The sequence below is a fragment of the Pleurodeles waltl genome, chromosome 4_2 (assembly GCF_031143425.1).
Source record: "Pleurodeles waltl isolate 20211129_DDA chromosome 4_2, aPleWal1.hap1.20221129, whole genome shotgun sequence".
NCBI classification, from domain to species: Eukaryota; Metazoa; Chordata; class Amphibia; order Caudata; family Salamandridae; genus Pleurodeles; species Pleurodeles waltl.
In genome coordinates, this window is record NC_090443.1 from 81,413,288 (window position 1) to 81,433,012 (window position 19,725).

At 46.1% G+C, this 19,725-nt stretch overlaps 1 protein-coding gene across 2 annotated transcripts in view; it reads left to right on the forward strand.

The window, feature by feature from the left end:
* Positions 1–19,725, forward strand: part of LRP1 (LDL receptor related protein 1) — a 1,410,884-nt gene that overhangs the window by 925,626 nt on the left and 465,533 nt on the right. For both annotated transcript variants that reach the window (XM_069230782.1, XM_069230783.1), the window contains exon 62: positions 8,417–8,565. In XM_069230782.1, coding sequence (XP_069086883.1) covers positions 8,417–8,565 — 149 coding nt within the window. The remainder of the gene's footprint in view (positions 1–8,416; positions 8,566–19,725) is intronic.

The following is a 19,725-nucleotide window of genomic DNA, read 5'->3' on the forward strand; positions in this document are numbered from 1 at the left end:
GTGGTGGTAGGGGCTGCCAGAAAACGGGCAAATTCACACACTTCTGGGGATGCACCTCCCCCAGATAAAGAAAGCAGAAAGTTCGATGCAGCCGGGAAGAGGGTCGCTGTCCAAGCAGCAAACCAGTGGCGCATCGCAAACTCACAAGCGCTGCTAGCGCGATACGACCGAGCCCACTGGGATGAGATGCAGCATCTCATTGAACATCTCCCAAAAGATCTACAAAAAAGAGCAAAACAGGTTGTTGAGGAGGGTCAAAACATTTCCAACAATCAAATACGCTCCTCTATGGATGCAGCAGACACAGCCGCAAGGACCATTAATACGTCGGTTACCATCCGTAGGCACGCATGGCTCAGAACGTCTGGATTCAAGCCAGAAATTCAGCAGGCAGTACTTAACATGCCAGTAAACGAAAAACTTCTGTTCGGTCCGGAGGTCGACACAGCCATAGAAAAGCTCAAAAAGGACACTGACACTGCCAAGGCCATGGGCGCACTCTACTCCCCGCAGAGCAGAGGATCTTATACCACCTTCCGCAAAACACCTTTTAGAGGAGGGTTTCGGGGTCAGGCCACACAAGCTAGTACCTCACAGTCCGCACCGTCCACCTACCAGGGACAGTACAGGGGAGGCTTTCGGGGCCAGTATAGAGGAGGGCAATTCCCTAGGAATAGAGGAAGATTTCAAAGCCCCAAAACCACTACCAACAAGCAGTGACTCACACGTCACTCACCCCCCCCCACACAACACCAGTGGGGGGAAGGATAGGCCAATATTACGAAGCATGGGAGGAAATTACTACAGACACATGGGTCCTAGCAATTATCCAACATGGTTATTGCATAGAATTCCTGCAATTCCCTCCAGACATACCACCAAAATCACAAAATTTATCAAAACACCATTCACAGCTTCTAGAGATAGAAGTTCAAGCACTACTGCAAAAAAATGCAATAGAATTAGTACCAAGCACACAAATAAACACAGGAGTTTATTCACTGTACTTCTTGATACCAAAAAAGGACAAAACACTGAGACCAATTCTAGACCTCAGAGTAGTAAACACATTCATCAAATCAGACCACTTTCACATGGTCACACTACAAGAAGTGTTACCATTGCTCAAAAAACACAACTACATGACAACCCTAGACCTCAAAGACGCATATTTCCATATACCAATACATCAATCACACAGAAAATATCTAAGGTTTGTATTCAAAGAAATACATTACCAATTCAAAGTATTGCCTTTTGGTTTAACAACCGCTCCTAGAGTATTCACAAAATGCCTAGCAGTAGTCGCTGCACACATCAGAAGGCAGAAAATACATGTATTCCCGTATCTAGACGACTGGCTAATCAAAACCAGTTCGCTCACACAATGCTCAAACCACACAAATCAAGTCATACAAACCCTCTACAAACCAGGGTTCACCGTCAACTTTGCAAAATCCAACATTCAGCCAAGCAAAGTACAGCAATATCTAGGAGCCATAATAGACACGACAAAAGTAGTAGCAACGCCAACTCCACAAACAATTCACAATTTCAACAGAGTCATTCAACACCTGTCTCCAAATCAGACAATACAAGTAAGAACAATACTACAGCTCCTAGGCATGATGTCCTCATGCATAGCCATTGTCCCAAACGCAAGACTGCACATGAGGCCCTTACAACAGTGCCTAGCCTCACAGTGGTCTCAAGCACAGGGTCACCTTCTAGATCTGGTGTTAATAGACCGCCAAACTTACCTCTCGCTTCTATGGTGGAACAGTATAAATTTAAACAAAGGGCGGCCTTTCCAAGACCCAGTGCCACAGTACGTAATAACAACAGATGCTTCCATGACAGGGTGGGGAGCACATCTCAATCAACACAACATAAGAGGACAATGGAACATACATCAAACAAAACTGCATATAAATCATCTAGAATTATTAGCAGTTTTTCAAGCACTAAAGGCTTTCCAACCAATCATAATCCACAAATACATCCTTGTCAAAACAGACAACATGACAACGATGTATTATCTAAACAAACAAGGAGGAACACATTCAACGCAGTTAAGCTTATTAGCTCAAAACATATGGAAGTGGGCAATCCACCATCAAATTCGTCTAATAGCACAGTTTATTCCAGGGATCCAGAATCAACTGGCAGACAATCTCTCTCGAGATCACCAGCAAGTCCACGAATGGGAAATCCACCCACAAATTCTAAACACCTACTTCACACTCTGGGGAACACCTCAAATAGACTTATTTGCAACAAAAGAGAACGCAAAATGCCAAAACTTCGCGTCCAGATACCCACACAAGCAATCCCAAGGCAATGCCCTATGGATGAACTGGTCAGGAATATTTCCTTACGCTTTTCCTCCTCTCCCTCTCCTTCCTTATCTAGTAAACAAATTGAGTCAAAACAAACTCAAACTCATTTTAATAGCACCAACGTGGGCAAGACAACCCTGGTACACAACACTGCTAGATCTCTCTGTAGTACCCCACATCAAACTGCCCAACAAACCAGATCTGTTAACGCAACACAACCAACAGATCAGACACCCAGATCCAGCATCGCTGAATCTAGCAATCTGGCTCCTGAAATCCTAGAATTCGGACACTTACAACTTAGCCAAGAGTGTATGGAAGTCATAAAGCAAGCCAGAAGGCCATCCACTAGACACTGCTACGCAAGTAAGTGGAAAAGATTTGTTTGTTACTGCCATCATAATCAGATACAACCACTACACGCAACTCCAAAACATATAGTAAATTACTTGCTCCATTTACAAAAAGCAAGGCTAGCCTTCTCTTCTATTAAAATACACCTTGCAGCAATATCTGCATACCTGCAGACTACCTATTCAACTTCCTTGTATAGGATACCAGTTATCAAAGCATTCATAGAAGGTCTTAAAAGAATTATACCACCAAGAACACCACCTGTTCCTTCATGGAACCTAAACGTGGTCCTAACAAGACTCATGGGCCCACCTTTCGAACCCATGCACTCTTGCGGAATACAATTCCTAACCTGGAAAGTTGCCTTTCTCATCGCCATTACATCTCTAAGAAGAGTAAGTGAAATTCAAGCGTTCACAACACAAGAACCTTTTATACAAATACATAAAAATAAGGTCGTCCTACGACCTAATCCAAAATTTTTACCAAAAGTTATTTCACCGTTCCATCTAAATCAAACGGTAGAACTACCAGTTTTTTTCCCACAGCCAGATTCTGTGGCTGAAAGAGCACTACATACATTAGATGTCAAAAGAGCATTAATGTACTACATTGACAGAACAAAGAACATCAGAAAGACTAAACAGCTATTTATTGCATTCCAAAAACCTCATGCAGGTAACCCAATATCAAAACAAGGTATAGCCAGATGGATAGTTAAATGCATCCAAATCTGCTACCTTAAAGCAAAAAGACAACTGCCCATTACTCCCAGGGCACATTCAACAAGGAAAAAAGGTGCTTCAATGGCCTTTTTAGGAAACATCCCAATGCATGAAATATGTAAGGCAGCCACATGGTCTACGCCTCACACATTCACCAAACACTACTGTATAGATGTGCTATCCGCACAACAAGCTACAGTAGGTCAAGCTGTATTAAGAACTCTATTTCAGACAACTTCTACTCCTACAGGCTAAACCACCGCTTATGGGGAAATAACTGCTTACTAGTCTATGCAGAACATGTGTATCTACAGCGACAGATGCCATCGAACTGAAAATGTCACTTACCCAGTGTACATCTGTTCGTGGCATCAGTCGCTGAGATTCACATGTGCCCACCCACCTCCCCGGAAGCCTGTAGCAGTTCAGAAGTTACCTTCAATTTTGTACATTTGTATATATATTATTTAAACCTTTAATAGGTACATACTTACACATTTCATTGCGCGGGCACTATTGCTATAGTACAACTCCTACCTCACCCTCTGCGGGGAAAACAATCGAAGATGGAGTCGACGCCCATGCGCAATGAGCACAGAAGGAGGAGTCACTCGGTCCCGTGACTCGAAAACACTTCTTCGAAGAAAAACAACTTGTAACACTCCGACCCAACACCAGATGGCGAGCTATGCAGAACATGTGAATCTCAGCGACTGATGCCACGAACAGATGTACACTGGGTATTGACATTTTCATTCTCTAGCTCCTGCAGGGTTTCTGCAAAATCCGTGGCTGTGCATCCTTCAGGGTCACAAGAACACTGTTTGCATCCAAGAAGGAATCTCCCTTGGAGTGAAGGAGTCACTCCCTTGCATCCGCAGGCACCTCAAGATGACGACCGGCTGGTGGATCCTGCTGTCCCACAGTGGTGGTTTTATGGTCCTCTCCAGGTCCAGCTTGTCTTCTTACCAATTTGGGAGACGGTGGACCCTTGCTGCAGCCACCGGAACAGAACCCCTGTGCACCGTGACTGTTGCTCTTGCCAAGGCTTGTTGACTTTTCTTCAAAGAGATCTTCAGGCTCCAAGAAGCCCCAGCCTCCAGCGGACTCCAGCTCGAACATCAGCTTCTACTCAGCAGCTCCCGCGATGTGGAACTTCTGTTTTGTTGTTATTCCTAAGACTCCCTGTGCCTGCTGCCAGTGGGTCACTTGTGGGGGCTCCTCTGACTGTCTTATCTTCCTGTTGAAGGCCTGCTGTGACTCCCCTTCACGGTTGAGTCACTAGGACTTTGATGGTCCTCAAAAACCTGCAGTCTTCCTTGCAACATCTAATTGCATTAGCCAAGGCTTGTTGGTGGCCCTGCTAGCCACTGACTTCCTGAAATCTGGTGACCGATGTAGGACAGCTTGTGGGTAACTCCAAGGATCTCCTGCATCCCCTGAACTCCAGAGCTGAACTTCTTCCCTTACCATCCTGCAGGAACCTCATCTCCATGAGGGTGTGCATTGCCTTCCTGTACCACCTGGACACCTCTGATTGGTCTGGACACTGTCTTCTTCTCTGCAGGTTCTTCACATCCAGAATCCACCCTTGGGCTCCACTGACCTGGATCATGACAGCAGTTGGACAATCGAGGCTTCCATTGACTCCAACGAAGGTTTCTGACGTCACTTCATCCCTAGGCACCTGAGCTCCCTGGTGTAGGTACTCTAAACTTCAGATTATCCACGGGTACTAGCCAACCTTCTTTGTGCCAACTGGCTTCCTCAGGGTCCAGTGGGAAGGGTCCTGAATAAAAAAAAAAATCAAGCCACGCCAGACCTGTGTTAGCCTATTGGACACCCGGCTCGATAACAACTCTGCACCCAAGCGCCTATGCGATTTCTGGTACTTACTTCTGATAAGTTCTTACTCCTCTAGCCCCTGGGATTCTAACACACCTACTGTAGGAAGTTGGCTCTGTATATGCTATTTCAAAGTGAGAGATAGTGTGCACAGAGTCCAAGGGTTCCCCTTAGAGGTTGATAGTGGCAAAATTAGATAATTCTAATGCTCTATTTTGTGGTAGTGTGGTCGAGCAGTATACTTATCAGAGGGTAGTGTTAAGCATTTGTTGTACACACCGGCAATAAATGAGGAACACACACTCAAAGACTTAACTCCAGGCCAATAGTTTTTATGTAGAAATACCGTATTTATCGGCGTATAACACGCACTTTTTCTCCCTGAAAATAGGGGGCAAATGATGTGTGTGTGTTATACGCCGATAAAATGTAATGTTTTTTTTTCCTGAAATTTCCTTTTAAAATGAGGTGCGTGTTATACGCCGATAAATACGGTATATATTTTCTTAATTTATTTTAGAACCACAAGATTCAAGATTTTTAGTAACTAGATAACATGCAAGGTACTCCACATAGATAAGTAAGGAACTTTGAATTAAAGCAGTAGTACACACAGTATAGGTTAAAATGGCAATAAGCTATTTTAAAAGTGGACATAGTGCAAAAATCAACAGTTCCTGGGGGAGGTAAGTATGGTTAAGTTTCTGAGGTAAGTAAAGCACTTACAAGTTCAGTCTCCTGGGCATAGGCAGCCCACCGTTGGGGGTTCAAGGCAACCCCAAAGTCACCGCACCAGCAACACAGTGCCGGTCAGATACAAAGGTCAAAGGAGGGCCCAAAACACATAGGCGCCTATGGAGAACAGGGATGCTCCGGTTCCAGTCTGCTGAGAGGTAAGTACCTGCGTCCTTGGGGAGCAGACCAAGGGGGTTTTGTAGAGCACTGGGGGGGGGACACAAACAGGCACACAGAACACACCCTCAGCGGCACAGGGGCAGCAAGATGCAGTGTTCAAAGTTGGTGTGGGGTTTGCTATAGAAAGCAATGGAGGGACCCGGTGGGTCACTTAGGCGATGCATGAAGGGCACAGGGGAGCTTCTCGGGCCAGCCACCCACTGGGCTAGGATGAGGGCCGCCTGCTGGTCACTCCTGCACTGGAGGTTGGGTCCTTTCGGTCCTGGGGACTGTGGGTGCAGTGCTTTTTCCCAGGTGTCGGGTTCTTTGTTCCAGGCAGTCGCAGTCAGAGGGAGCCTCTGTATCCTCTCTCCAGGCGTCACTGTGGAGGTGCAGGGGGCGTCCTCTCAGGTTACTCACAAAGTCGCAGTTGCCTGGGAGTCCTCTCTGCAGTGATGGTTTTCTGGAACTCGAGCTGGGGGCGTCGGGTGCAGAGTGTTAAGTCCCACACTTCCGGCGGGAAGAGTGAGTTCTTTAAAAGTTGATTCTTTGTTGCAAAGATGTTGCTGTTGTTGAACAGTGCCGCTGTTCTCTGTAGTTTCTTGGTCCATCGGGTTCAGGGAAAGTCCTCAGAGGTCGCTGGTCCCTGTCGGATGAGTCGCTGTGCAGGTTCTTTGATTTTGGAGACAGGCTGGTAGGGCTGGGGCGAAGTCAGTTGTTGTCTCCGTCGTCTCTGCAGGGCTTTAAGGTCAGCAGTCCTTCTTCTTTGTGTAGGTTTCAGGAATCTGATTTCCTGGGTTCTGGGTTGCCCCTAAATACTACATTTAGGGGTGGGTTTAGGTCAGGAGGGCAGTAGCCAGTGGCTACTGTCCTGCAGTGTGGCTACACCCTCTTTGTGCCTCCTCCCTGATGGGAGGGGGGCGCATTCCTAATCCTATTGGGGGAATCCTCCAAACTCAAGATGAACGATTTCTAAAGGCAGGGGTCACCTCAGCCCAGGACACCTTAGGGGCTGTCCTGACTGGTGGGTGACTCCTCCTTGTTTTTCTCAATATCTCCGCCATTCCTTACACTTACCTTGATTGTGCACCTCTATGCTTCTACCACTTTCTTAGCGGATGCTATATATTTTGTGTGTAGATATCTCCAAGTGGAGATATACCAAGGTTAGTATAGTCTTTGTGTTGTAATAAAGAATACTTTATTTTTGCAACACAAAAGTTACTGACTGACTACTGTGGTGTTCTAAGTGCTTTACACTACTCCAAGCTAAGCCTGAACTGTTCTCTACAGCTACCCCTAGAGAGCTTTGGTTGTCCAGACATCAAAACACTATCAGTAAGGCTACCTGGACTCAGTATAGGATGCCGCACCGTAGGTGTACACTATAAACTGAGCCAGACTTCCACAGATGGTTCAGGATGTTTTGTTGGTATGTGTAGTCAGTAAAGTAGAAATGTGTGATTCTGGTGGATGAGATCACGGGTACAGAATTGTTTGCACATTCCTGCTGTTGTTTTGAGTGCCCATTTCCTTGCAAATAAATGTGTAGGAGGAAGTTAAAGGAAACTTGCTAAACCTCAAACTATATGTAAAGTGGTGATGAGAACTGTGTTAAGAGCAACTATAGTTTGAGGTTGCAGCTATTAGATTGTATTGTTGACTTGGTTTTTCTTTAAATTCTTCTTGCCCTAATGAGGCCCAAAGCACTTTGAGCTTGCCAGTTATATTATTTGTATTGTATTATTTGCAGTGTTTATATTTTATTATTTGAAGAGTGTTTCATTTCCCTGACAAGGATGTGAAGTACTCCGATTTTCATCCTGAAAGGTGCATAGTTTCAAAGCTTGTTGGTGGTCTGATTAGAATGAGGTTAAGGTCTGACCATGCCATAGTGCAGTGTGTTAAATGTCAGTGTCCATAACTGTGGGTTGTTGGAGAGAGTGTAGAAATAGATGACGTTGGCCATTCAGATATATACCATCTTTAGGACGGACATCATTATACATCGAAACCGCCATTGATGTCCATCAATAAGGTGTATATGATGTATATATAGTCGACAGGCTTGCATTCCATTGCGGTAAGAATTTCCCAGCATCTGTGGTTTGCAGTCCGTACAGTGGTTTTAAGAAGTTGCCTTCCTGGCTTGCTTGAAACCAAGCTGGACCAGTGTAGCATTACCTTTTAGATTTTCATGTGTTTAACATGAATGTGCATTTCTTGCACTCACCTCTCCCCGTCTTTCTTCCACTCCAGTCCCTGAACACCCCTGCAAAACGAACAATGGAGGTTGCAGTAATCTGTGCCTGCTGTCCCCTGGTGGGTCCCACAAGTGTGCCTGCCCCAGCAACTTCTACTTGGGTGCAGATGGCAGGACCTGCGTGTCTAACTGCACCGCCAGCCAGGTGAGAGTCTGTTTAATGCTGTACAAATGGCAAATATTGGCATTAGTCAGGTGATCTAAAACACTTGGTTGAAAAACAGTTTGTCTTTGGGTATACATGGTTACTTTTTTCACAGTTTTTATGGCCTGAAATCATATTTGTTCTTTATTGCTTGTTCAGGTGTTTGCTATACGGCTAATCTAATAGAGACAACTAGCAGCAGAGTCCTTCTCTTAGAATTCTGTCCCAGATGTCAAACTGGATCCGTACATTTTTCCTCAGCAGTACCTCTGCGTATTGGTAGAGGGCATCGAGCGACTCCACAGCGACGTCGTCTCAGGACATGACTTCAGCAGAGTGCGTATATTCCCTCCTCCGATGCGCTGACGTCAGTTTAACGACCTTGGGTGTAATTTTACCACCTTTTCAAATGTAATAGTGTATCTGCCTTCTGGGTTTAAATGTGTGTTCGTGGTGTCCGGGGTCATGACGCCGACGACTGCGACGCCTGCCATTGTCTGAAGCCAAAATCTTTGAGGGAGTGTCGCATGAAGCCCATCATGATGTGAGCGCACAAGTCCTCTTCTTGCCGGCATCAGAGTCCTTCTTCATCCTCACAGTCCCGGGAGTGCTCCAGAAGTCGTTCTCGGATGGTTCTGTTGACCTCAAGGGGGTCCTTTGGCATCTCCAAGTAAGTCCTTCTGGATGCCATCACGTCCTTTGGTGTCACCGCTTTCTCGTCCTGTGGCGTCTGCATCCATTGACACCGGTGCCGTTGATTTGGATGCTGTACCTGTTCTATATCCATTTTCTGGCCCTTCTGCACATTCTCAAGCTCCCTTCACGGAGCCCCCTCCGGGTTCATCCTCTAATTAGGTGCTTGATTTGGCTATGGCTAGTGGCCTAGATTCCTCTCCGGCATCTAGCCCAATCTTGCCACCTGGATTGGCGACTGAGGCCACCACCGCCTTTGCAGATTTCTTGAGGCGGGTGGCAGATACCTGGGGTGCAATTATCTACTGATACCTTGTTATATTTTAATCCGGATCAAGCCGATACCGAACCGATTCTGCCTTTTTGCAAGGCTCTGTATGACATCCTTCTAGGTGTCTGGAATCAGCAGGTCTCTGTTCCTTCGGTGGACCATTCTATTTCACACAGATATCAGCCGGCACAGGATGATCTTTTGTGTCTTCGCCACCACCCTACTCGTAGGGGGTTTGTTGTCCAGACTGCTTTGGTCATTACTGCTTTGGAGCAGATTTCTTCTTATCCACCTCACAGAGAATACAGTCAGCTGGATGCTGCCGACAGGTGTATTTTCGCCTCTTCTACAGCCGGTCTTCGTTCCACCAAAACCTGTGTGTTAGTCAGTTTTTCCTATGCGCTCAGGGACTTTGTGGAGTGTTTATTACCATCGCTCTCTGATTAAAGGCATAATAACCGTGTGAACATCCTCAGAGATGGTCAACAGGCTGCTCGACTTATGGTCCCTTTAGGCATGGATTCTAGTGGGTCGGATCATGGTCTCCTCTGTTGCCATACGTCACAGGGCTTGGTGTCAGCCTCAACTTTTTCATCTTCAGTGTGGGACTCTCTTCTTGGGTTGCATGCAGATTCTGCTTTGCACCTGTTTTGTGATTCCAATGGTGGGGACTAATGTCCGTCCTTGTCTCATGCCCTCGCATTACTCTGCTGCAACACTAATTGAACTACCCAAGTTCCTGTCAATTGTGGGTCCTGTTATGCACTCACCCCTTTTATTCTGTTACATATTCTCGCATATTTATATGGTTGGTTACCTTCTAAGTATGCATCAGATTCTTCTCACTGTATCCACAGAGTTTGTTTATCCATGTTGGATATTGTTGCACTTCATTTGGTGGTGCTCTTCGTTAATTGCTGATCCTTCAGGGAAGCGGTGGTTCCCTGGTATGTTTTCTGTGAGAGTCCTCACTCTCAGTTTTGTTTACATTTGGCGGTTCTCGCCATATCAAGTAGTGGCTCTACTTTGGAGGCGGGCTGGGTGCCCTCTTCTTATTTGTCCTTTTCAGCTGATGGTTTCCTCCACCTCACCTTGGTCTTTTCATCCCATGGATTGTGGTTCTTGTTTTGTGGTGAGTTCTGAGCACATTGCCTTAGTTCACCCTTGGCATTTTGCCTTTGGTTGCTGCTCACACAGAAGCTGGGTTTGACATTCACGCTTTATGAGCTTGTAGTAGTAAACTACTTCATGCATTGACTTTACTCTTCCACCTAATGGGAAGGTGGTGTTGTACTCCTCAGGGAGCCATTCCTTGCTACTTTTTGTAGGGACCCTTATTCTGGTGTGTCTTCCTCTTATGTCTTCTGGAAAGACATTTTTTCCCATTTGTCAATGGCGGCTATTTTGTCCTTTTTTTTCTCCACAGGCTTATTTTGGTGCTTGTTTCCTTCCCTGTTTCTCAGGGTGTTCTGGGTCACGTTTATCCTTACTGCGACATTCCAGTTCTTACACATGATGCTTTTGCTCATTGATTGGGTTCATTCCCTCTAGTGGCACCATTTTCCCCATACCATTGGTTGCCAGCTAGCCAATACAACAATATTTACGTTTAAAAAAAAAAAGGAAAAACAATAATGTGTCCAGTACTGATGCTGTACTCCTCACTGGAGGGTTCCCTCCTTTATTTCTTTTACCTCTTGTCCCCCAACAATCAGGCCATTCTTGAGCTTGTGCTCTCCCCGGACTGTGTTCACAGGGGGTTTTCTTTTCCACATAATACTGTGGTTACTTTCCCGTACACCCTCTTCTTGCAGCAGTGTCGTTCCTCCTGCTGCCATACAGGAGTATCCCAGGTTCTTTGGGTTTCAGCTTCGTGCCATATTCTATTTTTTCCCACCACATCAAATTGAGGGTTATGGCTTGAGCAGGCTTTTTACAGCTTGCTTAGTGGCGTTTTCCTCGCCCCCTTTGTTCATTAGGAGGGATTTTTTTCTTGTTGTCAGTATTGTCAATTTTCTTGGTTGCTTGCTGACGACAGATAGTTGGTCCCCCTCTGCACATGTCTGCAGGGATTGTTCCTTCACAAGTGTCTCTTGTCTACCTGTCTCTGCTTATAAGCACTGATTCTTTCATTTTATTGCTGTATGTTTCATCCTTTTGGTAAAGTCATGGTTCTGTGTCTTTCCTTTTATATTTCGAATTTTTTGTTCCTTGGCCAAGTCCAGCGGTTGTCTCTCCATGCTTATGCCACGTCCTACAGAACACAGGCATGGTCCTTTGCCTTTTCATGGAGTGGGTCTTTTCAGACTCTTGTCTCTTGACATGTCTCCAATTTCACGTTATTTTTTCCTGACCTTGTCCTTCTTCGGCAGTCCGTCTTTGGGGTGCTTTTCGGTCATGTTCCCTTTGATATATTCTGTGCTTTTCTACTGCACAGTTCAGTGGGTTCCTTGTGAGCAGATACTTTTTCTGCCTCTGGTTCCCAATGCAGGCTGTTTTCTTGTTTTTCATGCCTGTTGTTCATTGTCGGGGACTCTTGTTTCCATTATTCCTTTTCATACAATATTTTGCTGCTTGGGTTCACCCAGGAAAGCCCTTTTATTTTCCCTTGTTGGTTCCGGCTTGCTTTACAGTTTTCTTTCTTATTCCTTTTCTACCATGTTCTGTTCTGTGTTTAGCTGTACACTTTGCACTTTATACAGGACCTTGCTGGTCTTTTCCACTTTAATTTTACTTTTCTGTCTAGGGCTGGTTTCTCAGCAGCTCCTAATGCAGCCATACCGGTCTTATGGTACTCTTAATTTGTTCATTCGTGCTTACTGACTAAGATCTATATGGTTGTGATTCTTACATATTACCTCTGCTGGCGTACTATCTCACCTGCTGGTGTGATTGTTCGCATGGCACGCTTAACGCTGGTCATTCTACTTTCACTCTTACACGTGTATATGTTATGTATTTATTTTTTTCTGTCTGTGGATGGCATAGACATATCTCCTTTCCATTCTCTTGCTGGGGGTTTCTTTGCAGTTTTCACTCCCCTATGGGTGTGGTCGCTCACTAGATCCTGTGGAGACTCACCCTCCCCAGTCTTGACTAGGCATGTCCCCTATACATATGCTGGTCAGTTTTTCATATGAATAACTTTTCTTGTTACTTATTTCCATGTCTCGAGCTTGGTTCTTCCTCTGGTTTCACCGGGTTGGTATTTGTGAGACTGGTGTGATCCGTTCGCTCCCCTCCTCCGAGGGTGGAGCATTGCTTGGGTAAATAAGTCTAAGATAAGAAATCTGCCGCTTGTTGTCTCTATCAGATTAACAAGTTACTTACCTTCGGAAATGCCTTATCTGGTAGAGACAATGACTAGCCGCAGATTCCTTATCAACCCACTCATCCTCCCCGCTTACGAACTCTGTCCTCTACAATCTCGCTTGGGGTGAATGTAGGTGTTTGCTACTTCTTGTACATCTCACGGCATGTAATTTCATTACTGGTTGGAGTAAACACTATTACACTGCTTAATTTTTCACTGCCAGTTTCTTTGTGGCTCTGCATTGTTCTGCTGCTTCAAGTCACTGAAGAAACTGACGTCATCGCCTCGGAGGAGGAAATATATGGACTCTGCTGACGTCCTGTCCAGAGATGACATTGCTGTGGAGTCGTTTGACGCCCTCCACCAACGCGCAGAGGTACTGCTGAGGAAACATTTCCACATCCATTCTGACGTCTGGGGGAGAATTCTAAGATAACAAATCTGCAGCTAGTCTGTGTCCCTGCCAGATAAGGTGTTGCCAAAGGTAAGTAACTTGTTCTTTAATGCTTTTGACCTGGTCTGCTCTGTAGAAATATTGAGAATTAAAGAAAACACTAGTCTTATCATTCAGATATACACTACCTCTTTCTTTGTATTTATGGGCTCCTAGACCTCACTTCATTGTGTCATGCTGCCCTCTCTCTCTGCCCCTTCTAATTTTGTCTTTGTGCCCTCCTTCCCCTTGTGCTTCATATTCCGTCTTTAGCTCCTGTCTTGTTTGCATACATTGCCCTTACATTGCTCAACTTCGCCTGCTGTCATCCGCGCTGGAAGTTATGTGCACAGTGCCTATGTAAGGCACCACCCACAGTACGTTGATCTCAGTTCTTTTCTTTTTGTGCCAATCAGGGCTGATCTGGAGAGAGCATCCTCTGGTCATTCAATATTTATTTCAGGCGAAGGGCCATAAAAGTACAAGAGAGATACAATATATGCAACAATTAAAAAAAAGGCAAGAACAGTTAAAAATGTACCTGGAAATACATGATCTAGGGCCACAAGTTTACATGAATTCAGATCCATAGCATATGACAGTGGGTAACATGTATATTGTTGATTGGTAGCTTGGGTCCAGTAGGTAGTATAGTGCTTAATAACTTGGAATGAAGGTGCTATAAGATGCACTTAAAACATAAAAATATATATTTTTTTAAATTGCAAGTGCAGTAGACTAATATAGGCCTATGCTCAATGGATCATGCTAAATGGTAGTAGGTCTGTGTGGGAATCGCAAATTGATGCAGAGGAGGACAAAGACCTCAATGCAGGGTCCGTCATGTGCTCCTATCATTGTAAGGATTGTCCTACACAAACAGAGACTATTGCCACATGCTAGCTATACGAGATAAAGTAAAATAAAAATATAGCTTTTATTGAAGTCTCCAGCTTTTGCCACACGTCTAGATAGAAAACTATCACTCAGCTATATTTCATGCTAAAAGTACTGCATATTAAATGTTATGGAACTAGTAGATCCATTATATTTCAACCCAAACATTCTGAGGTAGATGTTGATGCAATAGGTTAGGGTGCTGGAGTGAACATTTGTTATTTCATGTTCAACAATCAGCTTCCTTCAAGTGGCATCCCAGTAATTAATATGGTGTACTACAGGATAGGCCCACAACTTTCCTGACTAGACCTAGTATGGCTGAGGTACTGCAATCTGTCCTAAGAATTTGATAGGCCACCTTGTATCAATCTACTCCAAGTCTAATGCACATAGGTCTCAGCCAAGTCAGCCTAGGTTTATTTTAGGCAGCGAAGAAAAATAGAACATGATCTACGCTAGAGGTACAAAATAAGCAGTTTCTTGTTTTAAATGGGTTACAGTCCCAATTTATAGGTGACATGGTTCACTGACAGAGTGCCTTGTCTTGGTTTTAAAAGCAAAGTACGCACTAGAGGCTGGATTGATGCATTCTTATCTTTTTCTAGTTTGAGCGTGGGCTTGAAGGAAGGAACTCTTCAACCACTCCACCTTCCTTGTCATCCCAATGGTAGTTATCAATATATTGGATCAGTATTTCTCTTTTACAACTGTTTTGGATCAGTATTTCTCTTTTACAACTGTTTTGGTATTACTTTTAATTAGAGATGGGTTAGACCAACACATACCCACTCCTAGTTACCCCATGTGTTGCTTCATGTATTGTGACCAAGGGATGGACCCGCTATTCCCTAAACTAATAATCTCCTTGAGTGCTAGTCTGTATGTGGCCAACTCTGGAGTAGACCAGATTCTGATCCAGAATAGTACTGGCTTCAATCTGGCATGATCACCTATCCTTGTAAGGCCCAGAGAAAAAAAAATACTAGGACTGTCAGTGTGCTTGTTGGCAGGTTAAACTTCGATCTAACCAAATATTTTCATTAGATGCTAACCCACTCAAATTCCCTGCACCCCACATTTCTGAACTGTAGAGAGATGCTGAGTGAGCCTTGGTCCTGTAAATCTCAGTTACAGGATATACAGACTTGGTCATTGACGCCTTGTATCTCTTGATAATTGCAGAAGCGCTATGGATGAAGGTCAACTCCAATTTCGAAATGTGGACCCTCCAGTTCAAGGTTTTATGACCCTGCCTCCCAGGTAGTCGAAATAGTCTACTTGCTGGAGTTAAGTTCCCCAATCGTTTTTTAACTGACCTTTTTTCAACCTTTTGTCGAAGAATTTTTGAGGCTTTGTCTCCTAATGTGTTAGGTGTCCATCAGAATGGCAAGATTTAAACTTTGCAGCACCGGTCACCAACAGATGTTGCTTACAGACCCGCACTTGGTTTACCTCTGGTGTCTTGGACAAGATCACAATGCCAAGACATGAGAGGATTGCCTCACCATAGATTCCAAGGTGCTGAAGGCATGGTTCCCTTAAGCTCCTTGCCTCCCAATGCCAAACGACTCTGTGTTGCTCCAGATCCGGGCCGCGAGGAAGGTTCCGAGGTCGTTTGCAAAGTTGTACCCGGCTATCTTTATCCCATTCCAAGTCGACAGGTAAGTCTCACAAGAAAAATAAGTTGTCGAAGAGGTCATTGACTTTGCTGCACAAGCCTTCAGACAAGTCGCTGGGTCGTCTGCCGCACATGTCTCCAAGCAAGTCACAGGGACATCGGCAGTCAAGGCCTAGCTCTGTGGTGGAGCCTCCACCAGGGCCATGTCCACTCCGTCCTGAGTTTCCGGGAGCCCGAGTTAGCCCCACCCAACTGAAAGAATTTTGAGGTCATGCACACATCTTTCAGTGGCCCGACCCCTCTGGAACACCCTTGGGTCCCATAGGTCTGGGAGGGGACCCTACTGGTCTTCCGCCAGCAGGTTCGCCCTTAGCAGCAGTTGGGCCTCATTGATGGATCCTGGAGTGGTGCCAGTCGAGCGACCTCGACTTCCATGGCGCCTGCTTCAGGGTTGACTCCCCCAGCGCAACCAACGCTGAGTGATGGCACCGCCCTCATTATCGTTCCTGATCCCGAAATGGATCCAGACAGGCGTTGTCTGGTTTCGGCACCAACCGAGGGCAGACTCCCCAAACTGCAGCCAGCACTTTATTACTCATGCCTGGATTGGGGAGGAGTGAGAGGGGTCTGCAGACCCTTATGGATATCAAACATTAGAAGATCCTGAGGATACCTGGTATGGGGATCTGGCAGATGACACTAACCTGGATGCCTACCTAGACACAGGCCTGGTCTCTCCTACCGTGGTTACAGAGGAGGGTGCTCATTTGCTATTGTGGTGCAGAGGGTGGCTGAGATCCTGGACCTCATGTGCAAAAGTAGCAGTCAAGACAAACGTCTTGCTAGAGTTGCTGCAGCCAGGAGTTGCCCCCACAGAACCATCACTCCCACTTATTGAAGCACTTACCATTGCCCTATTCGGAGCTTGTCCAAGCCCAGTAAAAGGACTCCTGTTCATAGGACGATTACTTGTCACAGTCTCCCAGCCCCAGGGGATCCTAGTTTCCTCAAGCGCCACCCCAGAGAGCTCGGTGGTCCAGGCCTCCACGTCCAAAATTAACCCGGACGCATTCCCTGTCAGTCCACTGGATGGGGAATCCAAAAGGCTGGATGCCAGCCCTGACTCCCCCCTCAAGGAAGGAGTCTCCTGGACCTTGCTGGTACCCAAAACTCTGCCGCTCCTGCTTGCATTTGTCAGTGCTTGTTGGTGACCTGGCTGGTATGCGACTCCTAGGATCTTTTGCAGCTCCTGGACCCCACACCACCGACTTGCAGGAAATTCACCTCCCACTGACTTGCAGAAGCTGGACTTCTCCTCCCACCGACTTGCATGAACTTCACCTTCAGGAGGGTGGGTACTGCCACCTGCACCACTTGGGCACCTCGAAGGGTGCTGGTCTCTGTCCCTTTCCTTTTTAGGTCCTCCACGCCGAGAATCCATCCTTGGGTTCCACTGGCCTGGTCCACGGGTCATGACAGCAGCTGGACAATCCGAGGAATTAATTGACTTCAGAGATAGTTCCGTCTCCCCTCTGCATCCGAGTCCCCTGGTTTACTACCTTGCACCTGGTCACACTTACCGTATTTACCTTAGGTGTTTTCATCTACCTCCAGCCCGTAGCTAACTACCACACATTCCTTGGTTGGGTTCACTATTTCACATTCCACTTTCTTAGTATATGTTCTCCCGTTCCCCCCCACCAAACATGGCCCTGTAAATTTTATGCAATTTCTTTTGGTTATTTTGTGTATATATTCTGTGTAGATATCGCCAAAGGGGGATAAGCCAATGTTAGTCTAGTAGTAGTGCTGTAATCTGTAATGAAAAATCTTTTATTTTTGCAATACTTGTGTGGTTCTTTCTTGAGTGAGTTTCTGTCTGACTACTGAGGTATTGCAAGTACTTTACATTCCTCCTAGATCAGCTTCAGCTGCTCGCCTCAGCTACCCCTAGAGACCTTTGCTATTGGGACACCTATTCACTATCACGATGGGTTGCTTGGATTCAGTATAGGGTGCCACACCATCAATGTACACCATGAACTGAGCCAGCCTCCTACAGATATTATCCACAGACTTGTAATGCGGGACTATCCTGCTAAGATTCCTAGAGTTAGTGTTCCTCCCTTACCCTGGAGTCTCTAGTGCTGCCACCATGGGGTTTTAAGCCCAGATTCTTCCTTTCCCTCTCCACTACCTCTAAGGCTTCTATTGCAAGGGACAGCTGCTTCTTTGTCATCTTGAGGTTTGCCTTCTCAAGTCTGAGCAAGCTGTACCCTCTGTCTAAAGCCTTCTCCTCTGTGTTAGAGTGGGTGGACTCAGTAGAAGATGCTGAGAAAAGCGAGGATGAGGAGGACCTGTTCCTCCTTGAACTAATTTTACCAACCCAGGGTGAGAAAAAGTGGCCCTACTAAGGTGACCCTCCTCTGTACTATCAATACCTCCCTCTACAGGCCCAGGGTTACCCTCAAGGATCTCCTCTGAATGCTCATGGTCATGTCCAGAGAGAGCCCTAAGTACTTCCTTCTCCAACTCTGGAGAGAGACCCCCCTCATCACCATCTCCCTGCCCTTTCTGCCTCTTAGGGTTTTTAAGGTCATCCTGGATGAACATCTCTAGGCGAAAAGATTTGCCTGGGTGACTACCTGTCTTCATTTTTCTAGCTCAACACAGGTTCCTAAGTTCCTGAAACTTAAGGGCACTCAGAAGACAGGGTACTAGTATAGTGTAAGTGTATGTTCGGTGGCATGTGTAGCTGCAGATACACATGCTGTGCATAGTCCGCCGTCTGGTGTTGGGTCGGAGTGTTACAAGTTGTTTTTCTTCGAAGAAGTCTTTTCGAGTCACGAGACCGAGGGACTCCTCCTCCTTTGTTTCCATTGCGCATGGGCGTCGACTCCATCTTAGATTGTTTTTTTCCTCCATCGGGTTCGGAGGTGTTCCTTTTCGCTCTGTGTTTCGGGACGGAAAGATAGTCATAACTTCGGAAAACTACATCGGTATTGTTTCGTTCGGTATCGGGTTAGATTAGAATCGACACCGAATCCTGAAGAGCTCCGGAAGCCCTTCGGGGTAATTTCGATCCCCCGTCGGGGCCTGGTCGGGCCGACCGCGTGCAACATCAACACTGATGGAACGGACCCCGTTCTGATTCTGTCCTAAATGCCACAGTAAATATCCCTATACAGACCAACATTTGGTCTGTAACTTGTGCCTGTCACCCGAGCACAAGGAAGAAACGTGTGAGGCCTGTCGAGCGTTTCGGTCGAGAAAAACGCTCCGTGACCGAAGAGCCAGACGGTTGCAGATAGCGTCCACGCCGACAGGACAACGAGGGTTCGAGGAACAGGGAGAAGAAGAAGAAGCCTTCTCCATCCATGAATCGGACTCGGAAGAATTCGACGTCGAAGAAACCGTGAGTAAGACGTCGAAGCAAGCACCACACGGTAAAACAGACAAAGCCCAGGGGACGCCACTGCCAACAGGCCATGGCTCAACCCATAAAGTAGGTGACCGTCCATCGGCACCGAAAAAAGGCGAACTGGTGCTGAGGTCGTCCGACTCGGGTCGAGACACAGGCACGCAGCAATCTCGGGACCGAGAAAGTGCTGCAGAAAAGGGTCGACACCGAGACAGCACCACCGAGGCTGCTCGGCACAGAGACAGCGGCACCGAAGAGGGACGACGCCGAGAAAGTTCGACACCGGAAAAGAGAAAAATCTCGTCGGAGCCGAAAACAACAAAAGACACGGTTTTGGTGCCTAAACGGCCAGCAACCGAACCAACAGTCGGTTCATACTCAGAGGAACAATCACTGTCCTCCCAAATGCGCAAACACAGGTTTGACTAAGATTTACAAACCACAGATGTAGACCACACCCAAAAGCGGATCTTCATACAAAGTGGTACAGGGAAGATCAGCACTCTTCCAC